Below are 21553 nucleotides of genomic sequence, written 5' to 3' on the forward strand. Positions count from 1 at the left end.
ATGCTTTGAGTCCTTAGACATTTTTCATGCGAACGCCCATTCTACCTTACTCCTGCCCACCGTACAGTCGCTCTGCGAGCTGCGGCTTCTGACAAGAGATGGCTTAGGCGCCACACACTACTTGTCCGGCTGCAGGAAGCATTTCATAGTGCAAGGCGGCAAGTCCCCAGGCCGACCTGTCGAGCCCGGTGCCAAGCGGCATAACAAAGAGTAATATACTCGTAGGCATAATTTTTATCATATAGACAAAAGAGGGCAGTCCCGAGCTTGTCTCGGGGGGCCCGAAGTCTTGGTACTTTAATACAAAAGGTAGCGTGGTACATACTGCATCAACTGTAAAATCTTCGGAGGAGATTTGCATTCCATGGCCGCTCCGTCTCTTTGCCGGAGTCGTCCCTGTTGCGTGCTCGGGGCTTCTGAGCGTCAATCAGGTAGTAGGAGTCGTTGCCCAATACTTTGCTGATGATGAAAGGGCCTTCCCAAGGCGCCGACAGCTTGTGCTGGCCGGCTGTTCGCTGGATCAGTCGAAGCACAAGGTCGCCCTCTTGGAAAGATCTCGGCTTGACCTTCCTGTTGTAGTATCGGCGCAGGTCCTGCTGGTAGATGCTGGACCGGCTGAGTGCCAACAGCCGGCCCTCTTCCAGCAGATCGACGCCGTCTTGACGTGCTTCTTCTGCTTCCTCCTTGGTGTACATGGTGACTCGCGGGGAGTCGAACTCTATGTCCGTTGGGATGACGGCTTCAGCACCGTAGACGAGGAAGAAAGGCGTGAAGCCAGTTGACTTGCTTGGAGTCGTGCGCAGACTTCAAAGGACGGCTGGCAACTCGTCGAGCCAGCAGCCAGCCGAGCGCTCCAGAGACTCGATCAGTCGGGGCTTGATGCCGGATAGGATGAGTCCATTTGCTCGCTCCACCTGGCCGTTTGACTGTGGATGGGCGACGGACACTAGGTCCAGTCGGATGCCCTGTGTTGCGCAAAAACGGGCCAAAGCGCCTTTGGCAAAATTTGTGTCGTTGTCGGTGATGATGTTGTGTGGTATGCCGTACCGAATTGTGATATCGGAGATGAAAGTCACGGCAGTCGGACCGTTCAGTTTCTTGATTGGCTTCGCTTCTATCCACTTGGTGAACTTATCCACTGCGACAAGTAGGTGAGTTAAGCCACCTCGTGCCGTCTTGAATGGTCCCACCATGTCTAGACCCCAAACTGCGAAAGGCCAGGCAATGGGGATGGTCTTGAGTGCAGAAGCCGGCTGATGCGGCTTGGAGCGGAACTTCTGACACCCTTTGCATTTTTGGACCAATTCCTTGGCCTCTTCTAAGGCTGTTGGCCAAAAGAATCCGTGTCGGAAAGCTTTGATGACGAGTGCTCTTGAAGCCTCATGGTGGCCGCACTCGCCTTGGTGGATGTCTTTGAGAATTGCTTGGCCTTGCTCTGGCTCTACGCAGCGCTGGTAGACACCAGTGACGTTGCGCCTGACCATCTCTCTGTTGACTATGGTGTAGGCTGCCGCTCGACGTTGTACTTGCCGAGCTGAGGTCTCATCAGTCGGCAGCTCTTTGCTCACCAGGAATTTGAGGATGGGCTGGGCCCATGAGGGTGCTGCTATTTCTTCGACTGCCAGAACTGCGACTTGGACGAGGGCGGTTGAGCTGGGAGGCGGCGGGTTGGAGTCAACAACCGCTTGCTGGGTTAATGAAGTCCCCGGGCCGACTGGCGCGGCTTTTGGGCCGAGTTCTGGAGTCTTCGAGCCCGCCGCCGCAGTCCCCGGGCTGGCCTTGACTGTGGTGACTTTGGAGCCATCTGCCAAAATCCCCGTACCGTCTGCCGGGGCTCTGGAGTCGGATCCGACTTCTTCGGGAGGAGCCGGCACGAAGATGGAGTCTGATTCTGGTGAAGGCTTGACAGACGGCTTGAGGAGGCGTTGAAGGGCGACGCCGGATGGTATTGCTTGGCGGGTAGAGCCGATTCGTGCCAAGGCGTCGGCTTGGTCGTTGTCGTTTCTTGGCACATGGAGGAATTCGCACCCCTCGAAATACCCACTGAGTTGCTGCATGAGGAAACGGTAACTTGCCATGTTTGCATCTTTGGCGTCCCAGTCGCCAGATGACTGCTGGACCACTAAGTCCGAGTCGCCATAACACAGGATCCGGCGAATGCCGAGTTCTTTGGCAAACCGGAGCCCGTGAATGAGCGCCTCGTACTCGGCGACGTTGTTGGAGGCGGCAAAATGGATTTGCAGTGCGTATTTGAGCTTGTCGCCTTTAGGAGAGGTGAGGACGACGCCGGCTCCCAAGCCGGCGCGCATCTTGGAGCCGTCGAAATGCATCCGCCAATGGGTGGAGTCGGGCGCTGGAGGTAGGTACTGGGTCTCGGCCCAGTCGACGAGAAAGTCGACCAGTGCTTGTGACTTGATGGCGGTGCGGGGCTGGTAGTGAATGGTGTAGGGAGCCAGCTCTATGGCCCACTTGGCCACTCGGCCAGAAGCATCTCGGCTTCCGATGATCTCGGCAAGTGGGGCCGTGCAGACCACAGTGATTGGATGCTCTTGAAAGTAAGGCTTCAACTTCTTGGCGGTAAAGTGCACGCCATAGCACATCTTCTGGTAGTGGGGGTAGTTTTGCTTGGAAGCCGACAGTACTTCGCTCAGGTAATATACCGGTCTCTGGACAGGTAGTGCCTTGCCTTCCTCCTTGCGCTCCACTACAATGACCGTGCTGACTACCCGGCTGGCGGCGGCGATGTACAGGAGCATAGGTTCCTTAGGAGTCGGAGCCGCCAGAACGGGTGGAGCAGTCAGCATCTTTTTCAACTGGAGAAAAGCTTCGTCCGCCTTGTGGTTCCACTCGAAAAAAGTGGTCTTCTTCATGAGTTGGTATAAGGGGAGAGCTTTCTCGCCCAGCCGACTGATGAATCGGCTGACGGACGCCAAGCAGCCGGTGAACTTTTGCACGTCCAGCAGTCGGCTGGGTACCTCCATCCTCTCGATGGCCTTGATCTTTATAGGGTTGCATTCTATGCCGCATTTGGAGACCAGGAAGCCAAGGAGTTGGTCGGCTGGTACTCCAAAGACGCACTTCTCGGGGTTGAGCTTGATCTGGAATCGGCACAAGTTCTCAAAAGTCTCCTTGAGGTCTTCCAGCAGTGTTCCATGCTTTTCCGTCTTCACCACCACATCGTCAATGTAGACGTGGGCGTTTCTCCCGAGTTGCTTGAGGAGGCATTTCTGCATGCAACGCTGAAAGGTGGCGCCGATGTTCCTCAAGCCGAACATCATGGTGAGGTAGCAGAAGGCTCCAAACGGTGTGATGAAGGCGGTCTTCAGTTTGTCAGCCGGGTTCAGCTTGATCTGGTGATATCCTGAATATGCATCCAAAAAACTCAACAGCTCGCATCCGGCGGTGGAGTCTATCACCTGGTCAATTCTTGGTAGAGCAAACGGGTCCTTAGGGCAGGCCTTGTTGAGGCTCGTGTAGTCAATACACATTCGCCACTGCTTGTTCTTCTTTAGTACCAGGACCAGATTTGCTAGCCACTCTGGAAAGAATACTTCCATAATGAAGCCGGCTACTAGGAGTCGGGCTATCTCTTCTCCGACAACTCTTCCCTTCTCTTTTGATAGGCAGCGCAGGGGCTACCTGACCGGCTTTGCATCAGATCGGACATGTAATTTGTGCTCGGCGAATTCCGTCGGTACACCTGGCATGTCTTTGGGGGACCATGCGAAGATGTCCCGATTCTCACGGAGGAAATCGACGAGCTCGCCTTCCTATTGGCTGTCGAGGTTTGCGCCTACGACAGCATACCTCTTTGGGTGCTCCGGATCCAAGGGTATCTTCTTTGTCTCCTTGGCCGGCTTGAACGAGCCCTCAGCCTCCGACTCCTTCGGGTTAGGCGACACCTCTGGCTGCTTGCCGGCCATCGCCACAACCCGTTCAAGGAGCCGCTTCTCGGTTGCGATCACCAGGGACTCGGCTAGCCGACTGCTCTCAGCCGCACAAGCAGACGACTTCCGGTAGTCGCCGGCTACGGTCAGAATTCCCCTGGAACTGGGCATCTTCATTTTGAGGTAGGCGTAGTGGGGGACCGCCATGAACTTGGCCAAGGCGGGTCGGCCGAGTAGTGCATGGTATGGGCTCTCAAGGTCCACCACCTCAAACCAAACCGACTCTCCGCGGAAGTGATCTTTGTCTCCAAAGAGGACGTCCATCAGGATCTTGCCGATTGGTGAGCGGGAAAGCCCAGGAACAATGCCGTGGAACACAGTCCGGCTGTTCTGAAGCTGTCTTTGCTTGATTCCTAACTTCTCCATGGTGTCTTTATACAGGATGTTGATGCTGCTGCCTCCGTCTATCAGAACTCGCGAGAAACGAGCAGCTCGTCTATCCGTGGCAAAGGTGGCATCCAGGACCAAGGCATAAGAGCCCGGACTTGGCATCACCTCTGGGTGATCAGCCATGTTCTAGCTGATAGGTTTTTCGGACCAGTGCATGAACTCTGGCGTCTCTGATGCTACTGCATTCACCTCTTGTCTCTGCAGCCGCCTGCTACGTCGATCATCAGCCATACTGGTAAATACCACGTAGGCTCCGTGTTCTTCGGGGTATTCGTCTTGTACTGCGCCGACTGGCCTGACAGCCGGCTGCTGGGGCGGAGGCGGCGGCGGTTGCCCAGCAGGCGGGGGAGGTAGGAGGCCGTCTCCTTTGGCGATCCTGGTGAGCCAGTGGCACTTCCGGGTGGTGTGATTCGACGGCTTCGCACCGCTATGGAACTTGCAAGGACCATCCAGGGTTTGCTCGTACGAGAAGGCCGGCAACCAGTTGGGCTTGCCACCTTTCTGTCACTTGGGTGGAGGCTGCCCATCCGGCTGCTGGGCTTCGACTGTCGCAACCTGCCGGCTGCTGGAAGCCGGCTGCGGGGCCTTGCGCTTGTGGTCGCTCTGCTGTTGCCGCCGACTGGCATCTCTTGCCGGAGTTCTTGGAGCTTGAGGGGCCACTTTGCCAGTTGCGCTAACTTGAATCTCTGCCTTCATGGAGGAGTCGGCCATGGCATACTTGTCTTCTATGATCAGCAGCTCGTCCAGGGTTTCTGGCTCATCGCAGAGGAGCTTGTGCTTGAGGAGGGTGCCTTCTCTGCACCCGGCGGTGAAGTACTCGATAGCCTGCACCTCGTGCACGCCCTCGCAGGAGTTCCGAAGCTCGTCCCAACGCGTGAGGTAGTCGCGAGTCGACTCGTCGGGGCCTTGCATGCACAAGGAGAGCTGGCGAGGCTTGGGAGGACGCTTGTACGTGCTGGTGAAGTTGCGGACGAATGCTTCGGTGAAGTCAACCCAGCTGTTGATGCTGCGGGGCTTCAGGCTATTCAGCCATGTCCGGGCCGTGCCCTGGAGCATGAGCGGAACGTATTTTACGGCGACACGCTTGTTGCCGTTCGCTATGCTGACAGCCGTGGAGTAGTCGACTAGCCAGTCTTCCGGCTTCACGGAGCCGGTATACTTGGGCGTGTCTCTTGGGAGCGTGAACCCTTTGGAAAAGGGTTCGTCTCGAATGCAGGGCCCGAAACAAGGCGGACCCAACTCGTCTTCTTCTTCCAACGCCAGGGATCGGTGAAGCCGGTCGATCCGGTGGTGGGCGTCGTTTTCCCCGACTTCCTCTCGGCGGCCAAGGCGGTCGCCAAGAGTCGGATGATCAACAGGCGGCAGGGAGACTTGCCTTTCCTTGCGAGGAGGAGGAGGCGGATAGTCGTCCCATCGTTCTACTGCTCTTGCGCGGCCGTCCCGGTCGCGCTCTATGGTAATGTGAGTCCGACTGTGGCTGACGGTCGGATCCCTGTCCTTTCTTCCTCGGGCGCCGCTAGTTGGTGTTCGAGACATCGTGCCTTGGTCTCGGCGAAGGTCGTCGTTTTGCCGCTGCGGCGCCTCTGTGCGGCAGCCGGCCTCGTTCTGCACAGCAGCCGCGTTGAGGAGCCGCTGGACTCGCTCCATCATCAGACAGCGCTCTTCGCCCTCAAAATTGTCCAACTCGTCCGCCGCCACCTGGGCGGCTCGAATATTCTCCGCAGGCGTAGCGTACACAGGGCGACTCGCCCCGAACAGGCTGGCGATGGCTACGCCGCGCTGCCGGACCGCGCCGAGGCGGCTGGGCCCAGCTGGGGCTGGCGAGCCGCCAACAGCGCGATCCATCTCCCGCTGGTAGGCTCCTGACAAGCGTCTCATGCTAGCCAGCTTCTTCGCGCCTTCGACGAGCTGAAGGCAGCGTGCCTCCAACGTTTCCGCGTTAGCGTCTTCCGAAATGGGCGCAGTCAGGTCTTGTAGCGCTGCGCCAAGTGGGTCATGCGCTCCTCCGCCGGGAGGCTCGTCATGACTAATGACGAGCACCTCGGTGAAGGTGCTTCCGTCGCTCTCCGCGTGAGGGAGAGGCTCGTCATTGTAACACCCTCGATGCGGCTATATCTCCTACGTGTCGAAGCACGACTTAGAGGCATAACCGCATTGAAAGCAATGTCGCAAGTAAGGTAATCTTCACAACATCCCATGTAATACATAATAAGGGGAAAGGTACATAGTTGGCTTACACTCGCCACGTCACACAAAGTACATAAATAGCAATACATCATCAAATACACTCATGGTCAGACTACAATACCAAAATAAAAGATCAACCCAACATGCGACACGGTCCCGATCGCCCCAACTGGGCACCACTACTGATCATCAGGGAAAGACACATAGTAACGGCGTGAGTCTACGTCGAACTCCCACTTGAGCTCAAGCGCGTCATCTGGAACGGAATCATCAGGCCCTGCATCTGGTTGGAAGTAATCTGTGAGCCACGGGGACTCAGCAATCTCGCACCCTCGCGATCAAGATTATTTAAGCTTAATAGGTAAGGCAAGGTAAATATGTGGAGCTACAGCAAGCGACTAGCCTATATGGTGGCTAACCTGTTCGCAAATGAGAGCGAGAAGAGAAGGCAAAGCACGAACGAATAACTAGAGAACAACCTACGGCAAACATTACTCCAACACCGTGTTCACTTCCCGGACTCCGCCGAGAAGAGACCATCATGGTAACTCACACAGTTGATTCATTTGAATTAAGTTAAGGTTCAAGTTATCTACAACCGGACATTAACAAATTCCCATCTGCCCATAACCGCGGGCACGGCTTTCGAAAGTTCAAATCCCTGCAGGGGAGTCCCAACTTAGCCCATGACAAGCTCTCACGGTCAACGAAGGATATACCTTCTCCCAAGACATTCCGATCAGACTCGGCATCCCGGTTCTACAAGACACTTCGACAAGTTAAAACAAATCCAACAACACCGCCCGAATGTGCCGACAAATCCCAATAGGAGCTGCACATATCTTGTTCTCAGGGCACACTCAGATGAGCTCTCCATACAACTAAAACCAAACCTCGAGTTTCCCCGAGGTGGCGCTGCACAGGACTCTAGTTTGGACCAACACTCAGAGGAGCACTGGCCCGGGGGGGGGGGGTTTAAATAAGATGACCCTCGGGCTCCGGAAACCCAAGGGGAAAAAGAGGCTAGGTGGCAAATGGTAAAACCAAGGTTGGGCATTGCTGAAAGAGTTTTATTCATGGCAATTTGTCAAGGGGTTCCCATTATTATCCAACCGCGTAAGGAACGCAAAATCCGGGAACATAACACCGATATGACGGAAACTAGGGCGGCAAGAGTGGAACAAAACACTAGGCAAAAAGGCCGAGCCTTCCACCCTTTACCAATATATAGATGCATTAAGATAACAAGATAATATAGTGATATCCCAACAAGAAAAATAATGTTCCAACAAGGAACAGTCTCCAATCTTCACTTGCAACTAGCAACTCTATAAGAGGGGCTGAGCAAAGCGGTAACATAGCCAAACAACGGTTTTCTAGGACAAGGTGGGTTAGAGGCTTGGTTCAACAATATGGGAGGCGTGATAAGCAAGTGGTGGGTATCGCAGCATAGGCATAGCAAAAGAGCGAGCAACTAGCAAGCAAAGATAGAAGTGATTTCGAGGGTATGATCATCTTGCCTGAAATCCCCCAAGGAAGAAGAACGAGTCCATGAAGAAGATAAACGGGCGTAGTCGAACGGATCCTCACACACACGACGTTATCGGAACCAACCCGAAGAAGCAACACCGGAAAGAAGCAAACGACATAGTAAACAACCAACACATCAACATGGCATGATGCACAATCGAGTATGATGCATGTCCGGTTTAATGAAGCATGGCATGGCAAAGTGCACAAGCAACCCTACAAATTAAGTGGAGCACAATATGCAACTCCGTTGCATATTGACGAAACACCACATTCAAGTTATTTAGTTCGATCTCGTTTATGTACCCAACAATATTAAATGTTGTTAAACATGGCAAGAGGGTGAAGCAAATGAAAACTACCTATCTAGGCAAGTTTAAATGAGGCCGGAACAACAAACAACAAGTCTGGAAAACCCTCATATGCATATATTTGGTTATGGTACTGTTCTGCCCTAAACGTAATTTTAGAGTTGTTAAACGTGCTAGATGAGTGCATCATGTTAAACTAGGCATTTTTCTACCCCATTTACATATAAAGTTTATTAAATTTGGAGCTGCGGTTGAATAGTTATGAATTAAAGTATTTTAGCATGGCATAGGAGCAAATTATATGTAACCAACATTTTAAACATATTAAACATGGATGAAAATGACATATTATGAAACTAGAGGAAAAACTAAGCATATTTCATATATAATTCATTTTAGTCCGATGCACAAATTGTGAGTTATTATATGCATGTTGTGCAAGGGGTTTTCTGTAAATCTGCGTTCTCTGGAAAATTAGCTAAAACGTTCTGCGGAAAAAAACATGTAACAGGCCAAAACTGGTCAGCCCAACAGAAGGAAAAAAAGGAGGCACCGGGGGTTCTTCACCTAGTGGGCCTCGGCCCGGCTTGGCAGAGGAGGCCAGCGACACTGGGCCTTGGGCTGCATAGGGGAGCGGCTGGGGCGGCTGGACTACGCGCGGTGTAGATCTGGCGATTAACTGGACCGGGTCAATGAAGACGATTAGGAGCGGGGTCAATCGAGCTCCTCTGCTTGATGCGTGCAGAGCGAACAGAGGTCGCCGGCGGCTGCTTGAACTTGGCGAAGGACGACGCGATGGGCAGTGGCGGCAGACTAAGGTGAAGTAGGGGAGGTCCGGCAGAGGATGCAGAACCCGGGCGGCGCGATTTGAGACTCCCAGCGGTGGCTGGTGCTGCAAGGGGACGGGTGTCCATGGAGCTCGCTCCTTCTGGTTCGGTGAGGTACGACAAGGCGGCGTGGTTCCAAGACTTGCGACGCAGACGAGTTCCGGACGGTCAAGATCCCACTGGAATGCGGTAGGGCGAGGTTGGAGCTCCTGGACGGCGAGGACTTGGCGTTCGAATCCACCGGATCGAGACGAGGCGAGGGCGGTGCTATGGCGTTGGTTCTTCTGCGAGGAACACAGGGAAGAGAGGTTAGAGACCAGAGGCAAGAAGAACGGGAGGAAGCAGGGCGCGAGGAGGCCCGGCCTGGATTTGGCGGCGCACGGGGAGGTCCTGTAGGCGCTGCTGCTCATCACCAGCGGGGACGGCTGGCTCCAAGGAAGACCCGAGAGGGAGGGGATCCAGACGCGGTTCCTACCGATCCAAAAAGTGAGGGAGGCTGCGAACGGTTGGGTGGATCGATGGATCGAGGGGAGATGGTGGGTGGTTGGTGCAGGGGGAATGAGAGGATCCTGAGGTGGGGAATGAGTGCGGCGGCGGCTAGGAGGATCCCTAGAAATTAGGGATTTGGTCTGAAATTGGACCAGGGTGGACTATATATATACATCACGGATTAGGTTAGGGGCTATCTCGACCCTACGATCGCAATCGGACGATCGCGGATAAAATAGCTAGGGAGTCCAATTAACAAAACGGAGATGTTTTGTAGACGTTTGGGGATGATCCGGACCCAACGGTGATGACTGTCCGAGTCGGGTTCGGGTGAGTTTCGGACACGCGCGAGGGGTCGATGCACTGTGCAAAGAGGGGTAGGCTGGCCTGGCGGTCGGTAGTGAAATGTGTAGAGAGGCTTGGGCTGAGAGGAGAGGAAAGAAAACAGCCCGGCAACCATTTCCGGAGATCGAAAATGTCCGACGATAGACCGGCTATACTACCACTATAGTTATCCGTTGGGGCATCAAACGATCTCCGGATGCGATGAAACTTGACACGCGGTCTACCTACACTATAATAAGACCACACGTCAACTCTCATCCCATTCCGAGAACATTTTCCGGCCACTTATAAAATACTATTTCGGACTTGTCGCGGGCGCGTGCAAGTGTGTCTGGGCTCAGAACAGACAACGGACGGACTGGGGGAACCCGAACGAATACAAGTTTTGGAAACATGATGATGCAATGCACATGATGACATGACAAAGATGCAACACGCAAGCGAATGACATGGCAAGGACAGCGAATAACTGGAAGACACGCGGCACATCGATCTCGGGGCGTTACAGTCATAGACCACCACATTAGTGGGGAATGCGTCGAGCGACGCGGTGTCGGAGTCGACCAGCATCGGGTCGGTGGAGCCTACAGACTCCAAGTCCACGACAGACTCGCCGGAGATGTGGAGTTGGTCGAGGAGGCCCGCGAGGAGGCTCTCGGAGCCGCTCGTGCCTGCGTTGGATGCAGATTCGTCGGAGAGGCGAACCTCGCCGACAAGTTCGGCGAGGCAGCTGGCTGCGCAGGCGATCTCAACGCCGTGCAGCGCGTCGGTGCAAACTCCGTCTGGCGTGCCTGGCTGGCTGCGCTCGCCGGGGAGGAAAAGGGTTCCCGTCCAGAACAGGTCTCCGGACGGCGGTGCACCAGGCCCCATGGTGGGCGCCAAATGTCGGGGGTTGGGTGCGACATATGCCAAAGGATGGCTTATCATGGTGGGGGCGAGTAGAACGTCGCCGGTGCCTGGAAACGGGATGAGGCGAAGACATGCAAGCCGGCGAATCTTACCCAGCTTCGGGGCTCTCCGGGGAGATAATACCCCTACTGCTGCTCTACGGGGTCTCCGCATGATCACTATGGCAAAGTGTTTACACGATTGCTCCTAGAGCTGTTTCCTGAAGGTAGGAGAAGGCAAGGCTAGCTCTCTCCTTCCTGTATGGTTTGGTCTAGTGCTAATGGATTCCAACCCTTTGCATGGGTGCCCTGGGGGGTTTATATAGGCCTACCCCCTAGGGGTACAATGGTAATCCGGCTGGGCGCGGGCCCAGACGTCAGTCTCTCTGGCCGCCGTCTTATCCGCCGACTCCTGGGGCCCGCCGACTGGTGGGCCCCGCCGACTGGCTCGGTACGGAGCCGACAGGCCGCGTCCGCCGCGGGCGGGTCTTGCCGGCTGCAGATTACTGTAGCCGTGCTTCTAATGACGCGGGCTCGGTCATGGGGTCGTGGCAACAGCTCCGCCGTCTAGCGGGCGATCACTGTTGTCTTTCCCTGTCACATCTGGTTGATGGCGCATGGGACCCGGGGTAGGAGCTGGCCGACTCCCGGGGGCCGACTCCCAACGAGTCCGACTGGTGGCGCACTTGTCGTCTTCTAGGGTCCCGCTGGCTGGTGGGACCCGCTGCCCCAAGGTCGTACGGACAAGCCGTCGTGGGCGCATGATTCGGTCCACCGGTGCTGATGGCAGGGCTGGCATGGCAACAGTGCCACGTCGCACGGAGATCTCCGCGAGTACGGCGTACTGTAGCTATGCCTGCCTCTGGAAAGGGGCGGGAGCAGGCTTCACTGTAGCTACTCCCCTGTCCTGTCCCTCTTGATGAGGACAGGGGGTTTGTTGGAGTCGCGGGCCGACTCCCCAAGGCCGGCTTCTCGGGAAGCCGTCAGTCAAGAGTCGACTTATCCTGAAGTCGTTCCTGGGACTTGTCTGCGAGTGGCTAGTCGGTTGCCTTGCTGCCGACTTCTCAGAAGGCGGCTCTTCGTCCTGGGGTCTTGAGGGACGCAGCCTGCCCCGATATCTTGAAAGGTTCTGAGACTCGGGTTAGCCTACCCGTGGCCTATTACTCCGACATCGTCGCTTTTAGTTGCTTTAAGTTTAGCATTGTTTTTCTTGCACATCCAGGAGAGCGGTGGCTACCGCGGCGTGTACCTCTACAAGAGGTCGTTGGTTCGATCCCTAGAGCGACCATTTTTGCGGTTTTTTAATCTGGCGAAGCGAAACCATTCAAATGGGCCGGCCCAGGGTGAGCTGTGCCCTGTGTGAAGCGGCGACTACTTGCCGTAGTTAGCGGCGAATAGGAAATTCCGACGAAGGACGGCCAAACGCGACACTCCAGAACGCTCGCTTCGGTTGGCTGGGCAGTCGCCCTATTGGGCCTCGGCCCATCCGGAATTATTATTTTTGTTTCCATGACTTTTTGACTTTTTGTTTCGCATGAATGAGTTTTTTTGGCTAAAAAACATGAATGACATTATTATTTTTCACATGTGATTACCATGTTTAGCTGGATTATGCCGAAAACAAAAATGTTCCCATGGATTGCTTTTCTACAGCCCTAACTTTTAAGAATAATACCGTACGTGCAATCACCAAGAAATGTCTACTAGTACTTGTATTCTTCGTGTAGTTAACACTTTTATCACGCGTGTTATGCTCTCCGTGTTGTTCTAGTCCCATATACGCGTCACCATGGCCCCTTGAAAGATCCACGAAGCACACAGCCAATCCCACGTACCCGCCAAACCCCTCCAACCACTCCATCCAACCCACCCGTTACACTACGCATCCAACCCGAGCCGGAAACCAGAAACCATCAATCAATCAAGCTTAGAAAAGAGACACCAAGGAGGAAAAATTAGAACCATCTTCTTGGCTTGACCAGTTCAGCCTCCCCATTGGTCGCGCCCGCCGGCTGGGCTCAACGCGCCCGCCACTACCGCCAACTCTTCTCCCCCCACGAGTCAAACCGCCCCGTCTCCCCCTCTCCCTCTCCCTCCCTCCTTTCCTTGTAACCTTCGCAAGAGGAACAGCGGCAGCAACAAGAGCGCCAGGCCAGGCCAGGCCAGCAGACCATCCCCCCTCCCCCCCCCCCCCCCCTTGCCCCCCCCCCCCCCCCCCCCCCCCCCCCGGAACCTCGAGCGCGGGACACGTACGCGCAGGAAAAGGCGCGCGCATTTCGGCTGTCGGCGGGGAGGCTTGTTCGCCGGCGGCGGCGTTTCTTGGCGGCCGGGCCGGTCGTTCGGCGGGATGAACAGCGGCGACGCCGCCGGGTCCAGCTCCGGCGGATCCGGGGACGCGGGCGCGCCCAGGAGGGCCTCCAGGAAGCCCAAGTGTGAGATCTCGCGCCTCTCTTTCTTCTCCTTTTGGCTGGGGTTTGGTGGTACAATCGCTTTTTCTCTCTGCAAGTCCAATAAGATGCAATCCTGTGAAGTTTAATATGGTTACTCACTTGGCTACGCGGCCTGGGCGTGGAAAGCTTGCTCATCATCCTTGCCCCATGTGTTGAGAATAGGAGAGTTGACTTCCTTTAGAGCCGGAGCTTGAGCTTCGACTCATCAACCAAATCCTGCAATCCAAAATCACATGCTCGGTCAAATGAAGTTTAGGTGCAACTGCCAAACTTGCTGCCAAATTTATTCATATCTGCTCTTTCGTGTAAGCAGATTCCAAGTTTACGCAGCAGGAGCTCCCAGCTTGCAAGCCAATCCTTACTCCAAAATGGGTAGGTTGACAAGTATTACATCTTTTCTGGCGTGAGTTAGCTTTTGCTATAAAGAGATCATATGTAGGATCACCTCACCTCACAAATGGTTGCACTTGTGTTTATGCAGGTCATTTCGGTGTTTCTTCTTGTCGGTGTCATTTTTGTCCCGATAGGTGTTGCTTCGTTGCTAGCTTCAAATAAGGTATGCTGAATATGGCCTATGCTGATTCAACCACATATATGTACACCATCTTTTGTTAGTTAACGTTTGTTGGTTTCTTTGCCGTAGGTCGTTGAGATTGTTGATCGATACGATGATGCGTGCGTCCCGTCTAATGTTACTGACAAGCTTGCCTACATCCAGAACTCAACGATATCTAAAACCTGCCAAAGGACACTCAAGGTAATGAGCTTAGCTGCATGCTTCTATAGGTCTAATCATTGGAATGGCACAGTAAAAACCACTAGGCATTATCGTGTAGCATAGTGTGTGATGTGTCAGTTAATTCACAAATATGTATCTTGGTTTAAGAATCAAAGTAACCCTTGTCTGAAACATTTCTTCGTTGTATGTTGGTCTCCAGGTCCCGAAGGATATGAAGCAGCCAATTTTTGTGTATTATCAGTTGAATAACTTCTACCAGAATCATAGGAGGTATGCACTGTGCTTTGCGAGGTTACCAATATGTCAAAGACGTTGAAGTAAATACAACGGGTCTTTGGCTCAAATGTGTGTCCAGTTTTTGCTCCAATAGCATTGAAAATGAATAAAATGAAGAAAAGAAAAAAGCATTGTCAATAATGTTAACTCACAAATGGATAGTGATTATGCAAAGGAAGGCTTGAACAGCATAAGCTTGAAGTGGGGGTAGGATTTTAGAAGGAAGAAGAGTGGACTAAAATCTGGAAAGGGGAACTATAGATGAGAAGTAATTCATTGTTCTTGTTTATCAGATTTTTGTTTTGCTGGAAATTGCTTGTCTGACTTGACCCTAAGAAACTTGTCTAAACTACTACATGGAATATATGTACACTAAAATAAACCCAACTATCAAGGAAATTATTTAATATTATGTCCACTTTCCAACTAATGTTGCGTAGGCCTCCCACATAATTGCATGAAGAAGTGCCTATAGCCACTACTAATGGCACCTACTGATTGTTGTCCGGATGGCTAAAATGTTGGATATTGACACATCGACATGCAATTTTAGCAGTTAAAGCTCTTTTTTTATTTGCTCAAACAGTTTTTTTGTACTTTGTTTTCCTAGGAGCCTTATACTTTCCCTGCTTACATATCACATTTTTCACATTCAGATATGTTAAGAGCCGGAATGACCAACAGCTAAGAGATGCTAGTAAGGCAAACGAGACCACGCTTTGTGACCCTGAGAAGACCAGAGATGGAATGGCTATTGTTCCATGTGGTCTGATTGCATGGAGCACATTCAATGATACATATACCTTCCAACACAACACTAACAACATATCAATCGACAAGACAGACATCTCTTGGAAGAGTGACAGGGACCACAAATTTGGAAGTGATGTCTTCCCAAAAAACTTCCAGAAAGGTCCTCTTATAGGTGGAAAAACACTCAACGAATCTATACCGGTATGCTTTTGGGTTTCAATTTCACTCAGTATCATAAGATTATTGTTGCATATGTGGTTGACAAGCAATAATTACTCAGGTATATTATGGCTGTCCAATTTAAAGATAAACTGACCTCAGCACGATCATTTTCCATTAGATAGACCAATATAAGTTCTTTGAGCAGCCAAAAAGATAACATTTTGTGCCCCTGAAAGTTACTTATTCTACCTGTCTGCTGTGTAGCTGAGTGAGCAAGAGGACCTTATTGTTTGGATGCGAACTGCCGCGCTTCCTACATTCAGAAAACTGTATGGTAGGATACGTGTTGACCTCAAAGAAAATGACACCATTACTGTTACGCTGGACAACAATTACAACACATATAGCTTTGATGGCAAAAAGAGTTTGGTGCTTTCTACTTCAACTTGGCTTGGTGGAAAGAATGATTTTCTTGGTCTTGCATATCTTACTGTTGGTGGACTCTGCTTCTTCCTGGCATTTGCATTCACCTTACTCTACTTGATAAAACCAAGGTTAGTGGCTTATAAGCTCTCGTATGCCGATCATATTAAGTTGTTACATCGCTGATCTTTTTTTCTGGTCTCCATGCAGAAAATTGGGAGATAACAACTACTTGTCATGGAACAGAAACTCTGCAGGCCACTGATACACTCTGAAAGTTGATTTCCGCATTCAACATCTTGGTCTTATGGTTAACTTGTATCTTTGTACGAAAATAGCAATTTTTGTGTACGAGCTGTTGTCAAAGTACGTGTATCAAGTAGACTTGTGTGTATGAGCAACACGAAAGGGTGTACATTATTATACTGAAATATAGATACACGGTTCTTTTGTTGAAAATTGCATTCTCGAGAGTGAAGATGAATCTGTGGACTGATCTTCATCCCTGTTCAGTGCTGTCAGATTTAAACAGGTGCATTCTGTTATTCCACTTGATGTATTTTTGCAAAGTAAGTTTTCTTAGAGCATTCTTGCATGTTTTTTTGGAACTCCATAAAGAATAATGATCTGCAATATACGCTGATAAGATAATCATTGAAGGGTTACAAGATACATATGTTCTTGTTCGGAAAATTTCTACACCTAACCTTTATGACTAAAATAGGACATCAAACTAGAGGCACAACTTCAGAAATCAGCTCTTCGGAAATGGTTACTGGTCAGTAGAATGTTTTGACTGTCCCTTCTTCACATTACTCGGAGTAAGTAATTGCTGAGATACTGGCCTTCAGGATATGAAGGGTCGATGGGATGATCGCAAGCTGCTCCTGCTTGACGTAAAACCGTAACCTTTCGACCGGCCATTGATGCAGCACCCTTTAAGTTGGAAGCAAGATGAATTATCATCAACGTGGATAAACAAAAGGGAATTTGCAATGGAATATAGACAAGCTGATTGAATTAACTTTTGTTTTTTACCACCTAGTACGCATGCCAATATGAAAAGAAACTAAAAGGGCCATGAATATTCATCGTAAACCTTCTATGAGTTTTCAGTTTGACATGCTGGAAGACATTAAATGGGTTCAATAATACAAACTCCAATTGGCACTGTAATAAAATTCTAGATTTGAGTAAATAGGACCCAAGAATCCATGTGACAAGGTGTACGCTGAGCAGTTCTGCAAGACGGGCAACATAAAATACCTGAATGGTTTTAAGGAAGAGACCACTTTGGGTCATAGCTCCAGAACAGGAGCATGTCATGAGTAACCCCCCTGGCTTTACCACTTGCATTGCAAGAGCGTTCAGGCTTCTGTACATACCGGATGCACTTTGTAGCACCTACAAATACAACAGAGAATCCCCCTTCACTTACATAGAGCAATTGTGGGTTCAAGACTTCAAGTGTACAGACAGTCTGTGAGCCGGATAAAGGGTTTTGCTGATGTTCAGGGTAAGTACTAAAGAGCAAGTTTAGTTAGATGCCTACTGAGGCATGAACAAATGATTCATGAACCTTTTGATGTATAACATGCTTCAGAACTTCACATGATCACATCAAAGATGAAATGATAATCAAGCCAAATTAGGAACTACAAGCAGATGCTTCATGGGATGTATACCTTCTTTCGAGGTGCCAACTTTGGAGGATCCAGGATTACCAAGTCCCACAGCTCATTTCTTGAGATAGCACCTTTCATGAATGTAGTTGCATCTTCTTTTAAGAACGAAATTCTCTCAGCATCAAGCTTATTTAGAAGAATATTCTCATTGGCAAGATCTAGTGCAGATCCTGATGAATCAATGCCTGAAAATGGTACTAGTCAGATTGTCGTTTTTACAAGCCAAACCTGTAGAGTGTTATAAAGTGATACTAAAAAGGACACACTGTTGTGGGTTTTCCAAATGAATGATACAACTAGACTATAATTCAACTGTGATGAACTCTCAGAGCATCTGAACAGAGGACTAAAAGGTCCACAGCTTACAGTACTATACCAGTAACATTTGTTGCACCGCCCTTGGCTGCACTAAGAGCAAAACCACCACTGTAACAGCAAAGGTCCAGAACCCTCTGGTCCTTCGAGAGTGTGGATATGAAGTGGCGACTTTCCCGTTGATCTGCATAAAAACCTGTCTTCTGCCCCTCCATAGAGACTAGATAGATGATGCCATTTTCCATAACCTGGATGTAAGAAAAGCACACGTGTTGGAACTACGAGCAACACAAGTATGCAACATAGCAGGTAGAGAAGATTGACAAATACTGCAAGTAAAGCTATTGCAATGCTCTGTTCAGTCCCGCACAACCGCACACACTGTCAGTCTCTTTACACTAGCTGTAGTTGCTAACTTGCTATATTAATTGAGTAGGACAAACCCGGTTCAAAAAGAATATGGCAAAGGCAAAAATGTACTCGAATTGAAGCTAAACCTCCTCGCATTTTTTTTGAAGCTGAACCCTATTACCGTGACTTGCTAAAAATAGATACATTGAACCATAATTTGTAAAATTTTAAAATCAAACTTCCTAGCTTCATTTAAAAACATTCAAGTCAGCAGGCTCACCTTCACAGTTCCAGAGTATGAAGAGGGTGCAGGTTCTTTTTGTTCTGACATATCTAATCCTTCTTCTTTTAGAATATCAGTTGATGACCTCCACTTTATATGGTTAACATCACTAACTTTGCTAACAAGTGACTGGATTTGTTGCCTATATTTCTCAACCCAAGCAGCAGATGAAGCAATTACAGCAACATCAGCAAATATATCCACTATCAGACCAGATAATCTGCATTTCAAAACATTGAATATTGATAGTTACACTACTATGCATGAATACAAGAATGAGACAACAGGCAAGGTTTCGGAGAGATAGAAAAATGCAAGTCATTCAATGCTCAAGATCAGTATTCTCTGCTGCACATGTCGAAAATACGCAGGGCAATATAACTATCTATTGTTTATACAAAGATATCAAGATACAAAGTTGAACTATTTGGAGACCCATGTGTACTAGAAGTAAAAAATGGTGCTGAATGCTGAACTAACCATGCTCCTTTCAATGATGGGTATCAAGGTGGTTTCTTTGCTAACTGAAGTATAGCAATGGAGAACAGTATATACCTGTCGCCTTCACTATTGATGAGACGGTAAGCATTTGTATTAGTTGAGGGGAAACCCAAACTACGCCGTAAATCCACCGCAGAACAAAGTCTTTCTTCGAGCAGTCTTTCCATATTTAATGCAGAGGCTGGATCTCTGAGCAAAACAAAAATAGGGGATATTCAGCACAAGCTCTCAAAATCTCAATAACCATAGAACCTCAACAATTGTGTCACCTTTTTGCCTCTTCTTCTAGTTGCATTAGCCGAACACAAAACATAGACACGGAGTTATAGACACCCCATCCGATAGGTTTCTCTGACCCATCAGCTACCAAAACAACATCACCAGTTCTCGGAGGAGGGCGGCCAATTATTCTATCAACAGCACCACTGTACACCATTGGACTCCCGTCTCGGAATATCTGAGTCTTGCCCTTCTTTAGTACCACTTTCGCCAAACCTAAAAAAGGTGCTTGGATGTTAGTATATACTTCGGTTCGAGCGAAGGAAAGAAAGAAGTCCCTACTGGCCATAACCTATGCTTAACCCAAACAAGCGGAATGGGAGATGCTTGATTAATTGATTTCAGCGTTGTGGATGAAATCTAGCCAGCTTTTTGGACAAGGTCCATCATTCCACTTTGTGGTGATGCATGCCACTATTTCGTGAAACTAATTTAAACGAAGGATGAACCGTTTTTAGGAGACTGTAACTACCATCGTTTCTAGCTGTTGTTATTACCATATAAATGTCCCTTAGGGGAAGTAGAACTTTTAACAGTTGACAACCTCTGGCTTGGAGGATTATGAGCAAGTAAAATTAGCAATATAGGTCCTCATACCAGGCCATGAAACAATGACCAAACATTAACAGTTGTTTACCACTCGCTACAACTGTATCAAGCAATGAGCGTCCAAGCTCAGGAAATGGACGCATTGGCAAACGGCCGGCCCATGACCAGATCGAAAGGCAACACGGGAAACAAATGCGCAGTTCACTTGGTCGTTTCAACAAACAGCTCGTCGCCATGGCGCTCCCATTCGCCGCCACACGTAGGATAGAAGGGACGAGCACAAACCTCGCTGCACGGGATGAGCAGAAACGAGCGCCGCGGCGGGGGAGAGGACCACAGTAAATCCGTTCGACAGAATGCCGGCAGTGACTAGGCGAGCGCGGGCGCGAGATGAGTAAAGGACGTGGACCTTTGCGGTCGGCGGCGAGCTCTTCCAGGGCGGAGGAGGAGGAGGCGACGGCGGAAGCGGGCCTCGCGAGGCGCGCCCTGACGAGGGCGGGCACAGACGCCGGAGCCGCGGCGCCGCAGGCGCGGAGCATCGCGTAGCTCGTGCTGGCGCTGCGTATAGCAGCCGACGTTCGCCACAAAGTTAACCGAGACTTGTGGATTGGTATTTCCTCTTCAAGTTGCGCATCTTGTGTCACTGCGATGTGGGGCCTTCATCGAGGCCAGGCCACTGAAGAAGTGAAGAGTGGAACGCTCCCGTTCGACTCGCTGCTTCTTGTCGGGGGCCAGTCGCGAGCGCCGCCGCAGCCGCCGCAATCATCGACGCCAGAGCGTCTGCGTGCGACTCTTTGGCGACGACGCGGCGGTCTGCACTTCGTCGGGCCACCTTCTCGGTAACCGCGCCGCCCTTTCTCTTCCTTCTCTATGCTCGCGTCGCGTGTGCTCGGTTGTCGGTTTGCGTCCTACAGTATTGTTTTTTGGGGGCACTGCCGCACCGCAGAGGGTCGCGCAGCTATTGTAGAAGTATAATTTTGTGCTCGTCATTGCAACTTGATTGTTGTGACCATGCATTTTGTTTTTTGGGAGCGTCTAGTGGGCGGCCGGCTGCTCACTAGCGCGATGGAGCGGCCAGCCATAAAAGGCAACTTCCTGTCCCCCTTGGTCCCAGGAAGGAAAGTTCCTTCCTACCCGACTACCCACGCTCTCAACAAACAGAAAATCTCCCCCATCGTTGTCACGTGATAACCACATCCCCACGCCTCCCACGCATAGCTCGCCCACACTTCCTCCCCCCACGGGTCGCCCTTTTGATTCTCCACGAAAGAAGTGTATCCCAGGCCTAGATCCAAACCCTACAGAGCTGCCATGGCAGAGCAAAACTAGGTGAAGAAATTGGTCAGAAAAGGTTCAATTCTAAGAAGAGGGAGTACAAAGCCATAGCAGGTAGCAGCATCAGGTAACTTTCCTCTAGCCTCCAGATCATCCTTCTTCACTTTCCCCTTCCCTTTCCCTCTGGATCTGCCACAAATCTTCTCCGGTCTTCTCCATAGTTGAAGGAAGAAGGAACATGAAGCAGCAAATAGAGTTGAATATGATCTCTGCACAATAGAACACTTTCCTGTGCAACTAAACATGGATCCAAGCCAACTTTTGCCTGGATGCGTGCAAATAAACCTACCATTATGCAAAAATAGACCGGGCGAAGTGCCTGTGCAAAAAAACCATCTATTTGTGCAACTAAACATGAATCCAAGCCAACTTTTGCCTGGATGTGTGCATATAAAAAAAGGAGTAGTTGCATATGCAAAAATAGACAAGATGTAGTGCCTGTGCAAAAAAAACCCATCTATTTGTGTAACTAAACATGAATGTAAGCCAACTTTTGCCTGGATATGTGCAAATAAACACAATGTGTAGTTGCAGATAGA

General features: G+C 50.6%; 2 protein-coding genes across 2 annotated transcripts; one reads left to right on the plus strand and one right to left on the minus strand.

The window, feature by feature from the left end:
• Window positions 1-12907: 12907 nt before the first annotated feature.
• On the plus strand, window positions 12908-16175 carry LOC125517300 (ALA-interacting subunit 3-like). The gene is made up of 8 exons (XM_048682493.1): window positions 12908-13345; window positions 13677-13735; window positions 13845-13919; window positions 14007-14120; window positions 14302-14372; window positions 15035-15332; window positions 15558-15847; window positions 15927-16175. The coding sequence occupies exons 1-8, from the start codon at window positions 13261-13263 to the stop codon at window positions 15979-15981; spliced, it is 1047 nt and encodes a 348-aa protein (XP_048538450.1). The 5' UTR covers window positions 12908-13260; the 3' UTR covers window positions 15982-16175.
• A 164-nt stretch (window positions 16176-16339) lies between these two features.
• LOC125517299 (ribosomal RNA large subunit methyltransferase I) lies at window positions 16340-20357 on the minus strand. Its single transcript, XM_048682492.1, is given in 9 exon segments — window positions 16340-16652; window positions 16983-17120; window positions 17402-17586; window positions 17778-17964; window positions 18348-18570; window positions 18906-19040; window positions 19121-19346; window positions 20089-20314; window positions 20316-20357. Coding segments are annotated over 9 exon segments (1476 nt in total). The 5' UTR covers window positions 20343-20357; the 3' UTR covers window positions 16340-16523.
• Between the last annotated feature and the right edge of the window lie 1196 nt (window positions 20358-21553).

The sequence above is a fragment of the Triticum urartu genome, chromosome 6, assembly GCF_003073215.2.
Source record: "Triticum urartu cultivar G1812 chromosome 6, Tu2.1, whole genome shotgun sequence".
In the NCBI taxonomy this organism is placed as follows: domain Eukaryota; kingdom Viridiplantae; phylum Streptophyta; class Magnoliopsida; order Poales; family Poaceae; genus Triticum; species Triticum urartu.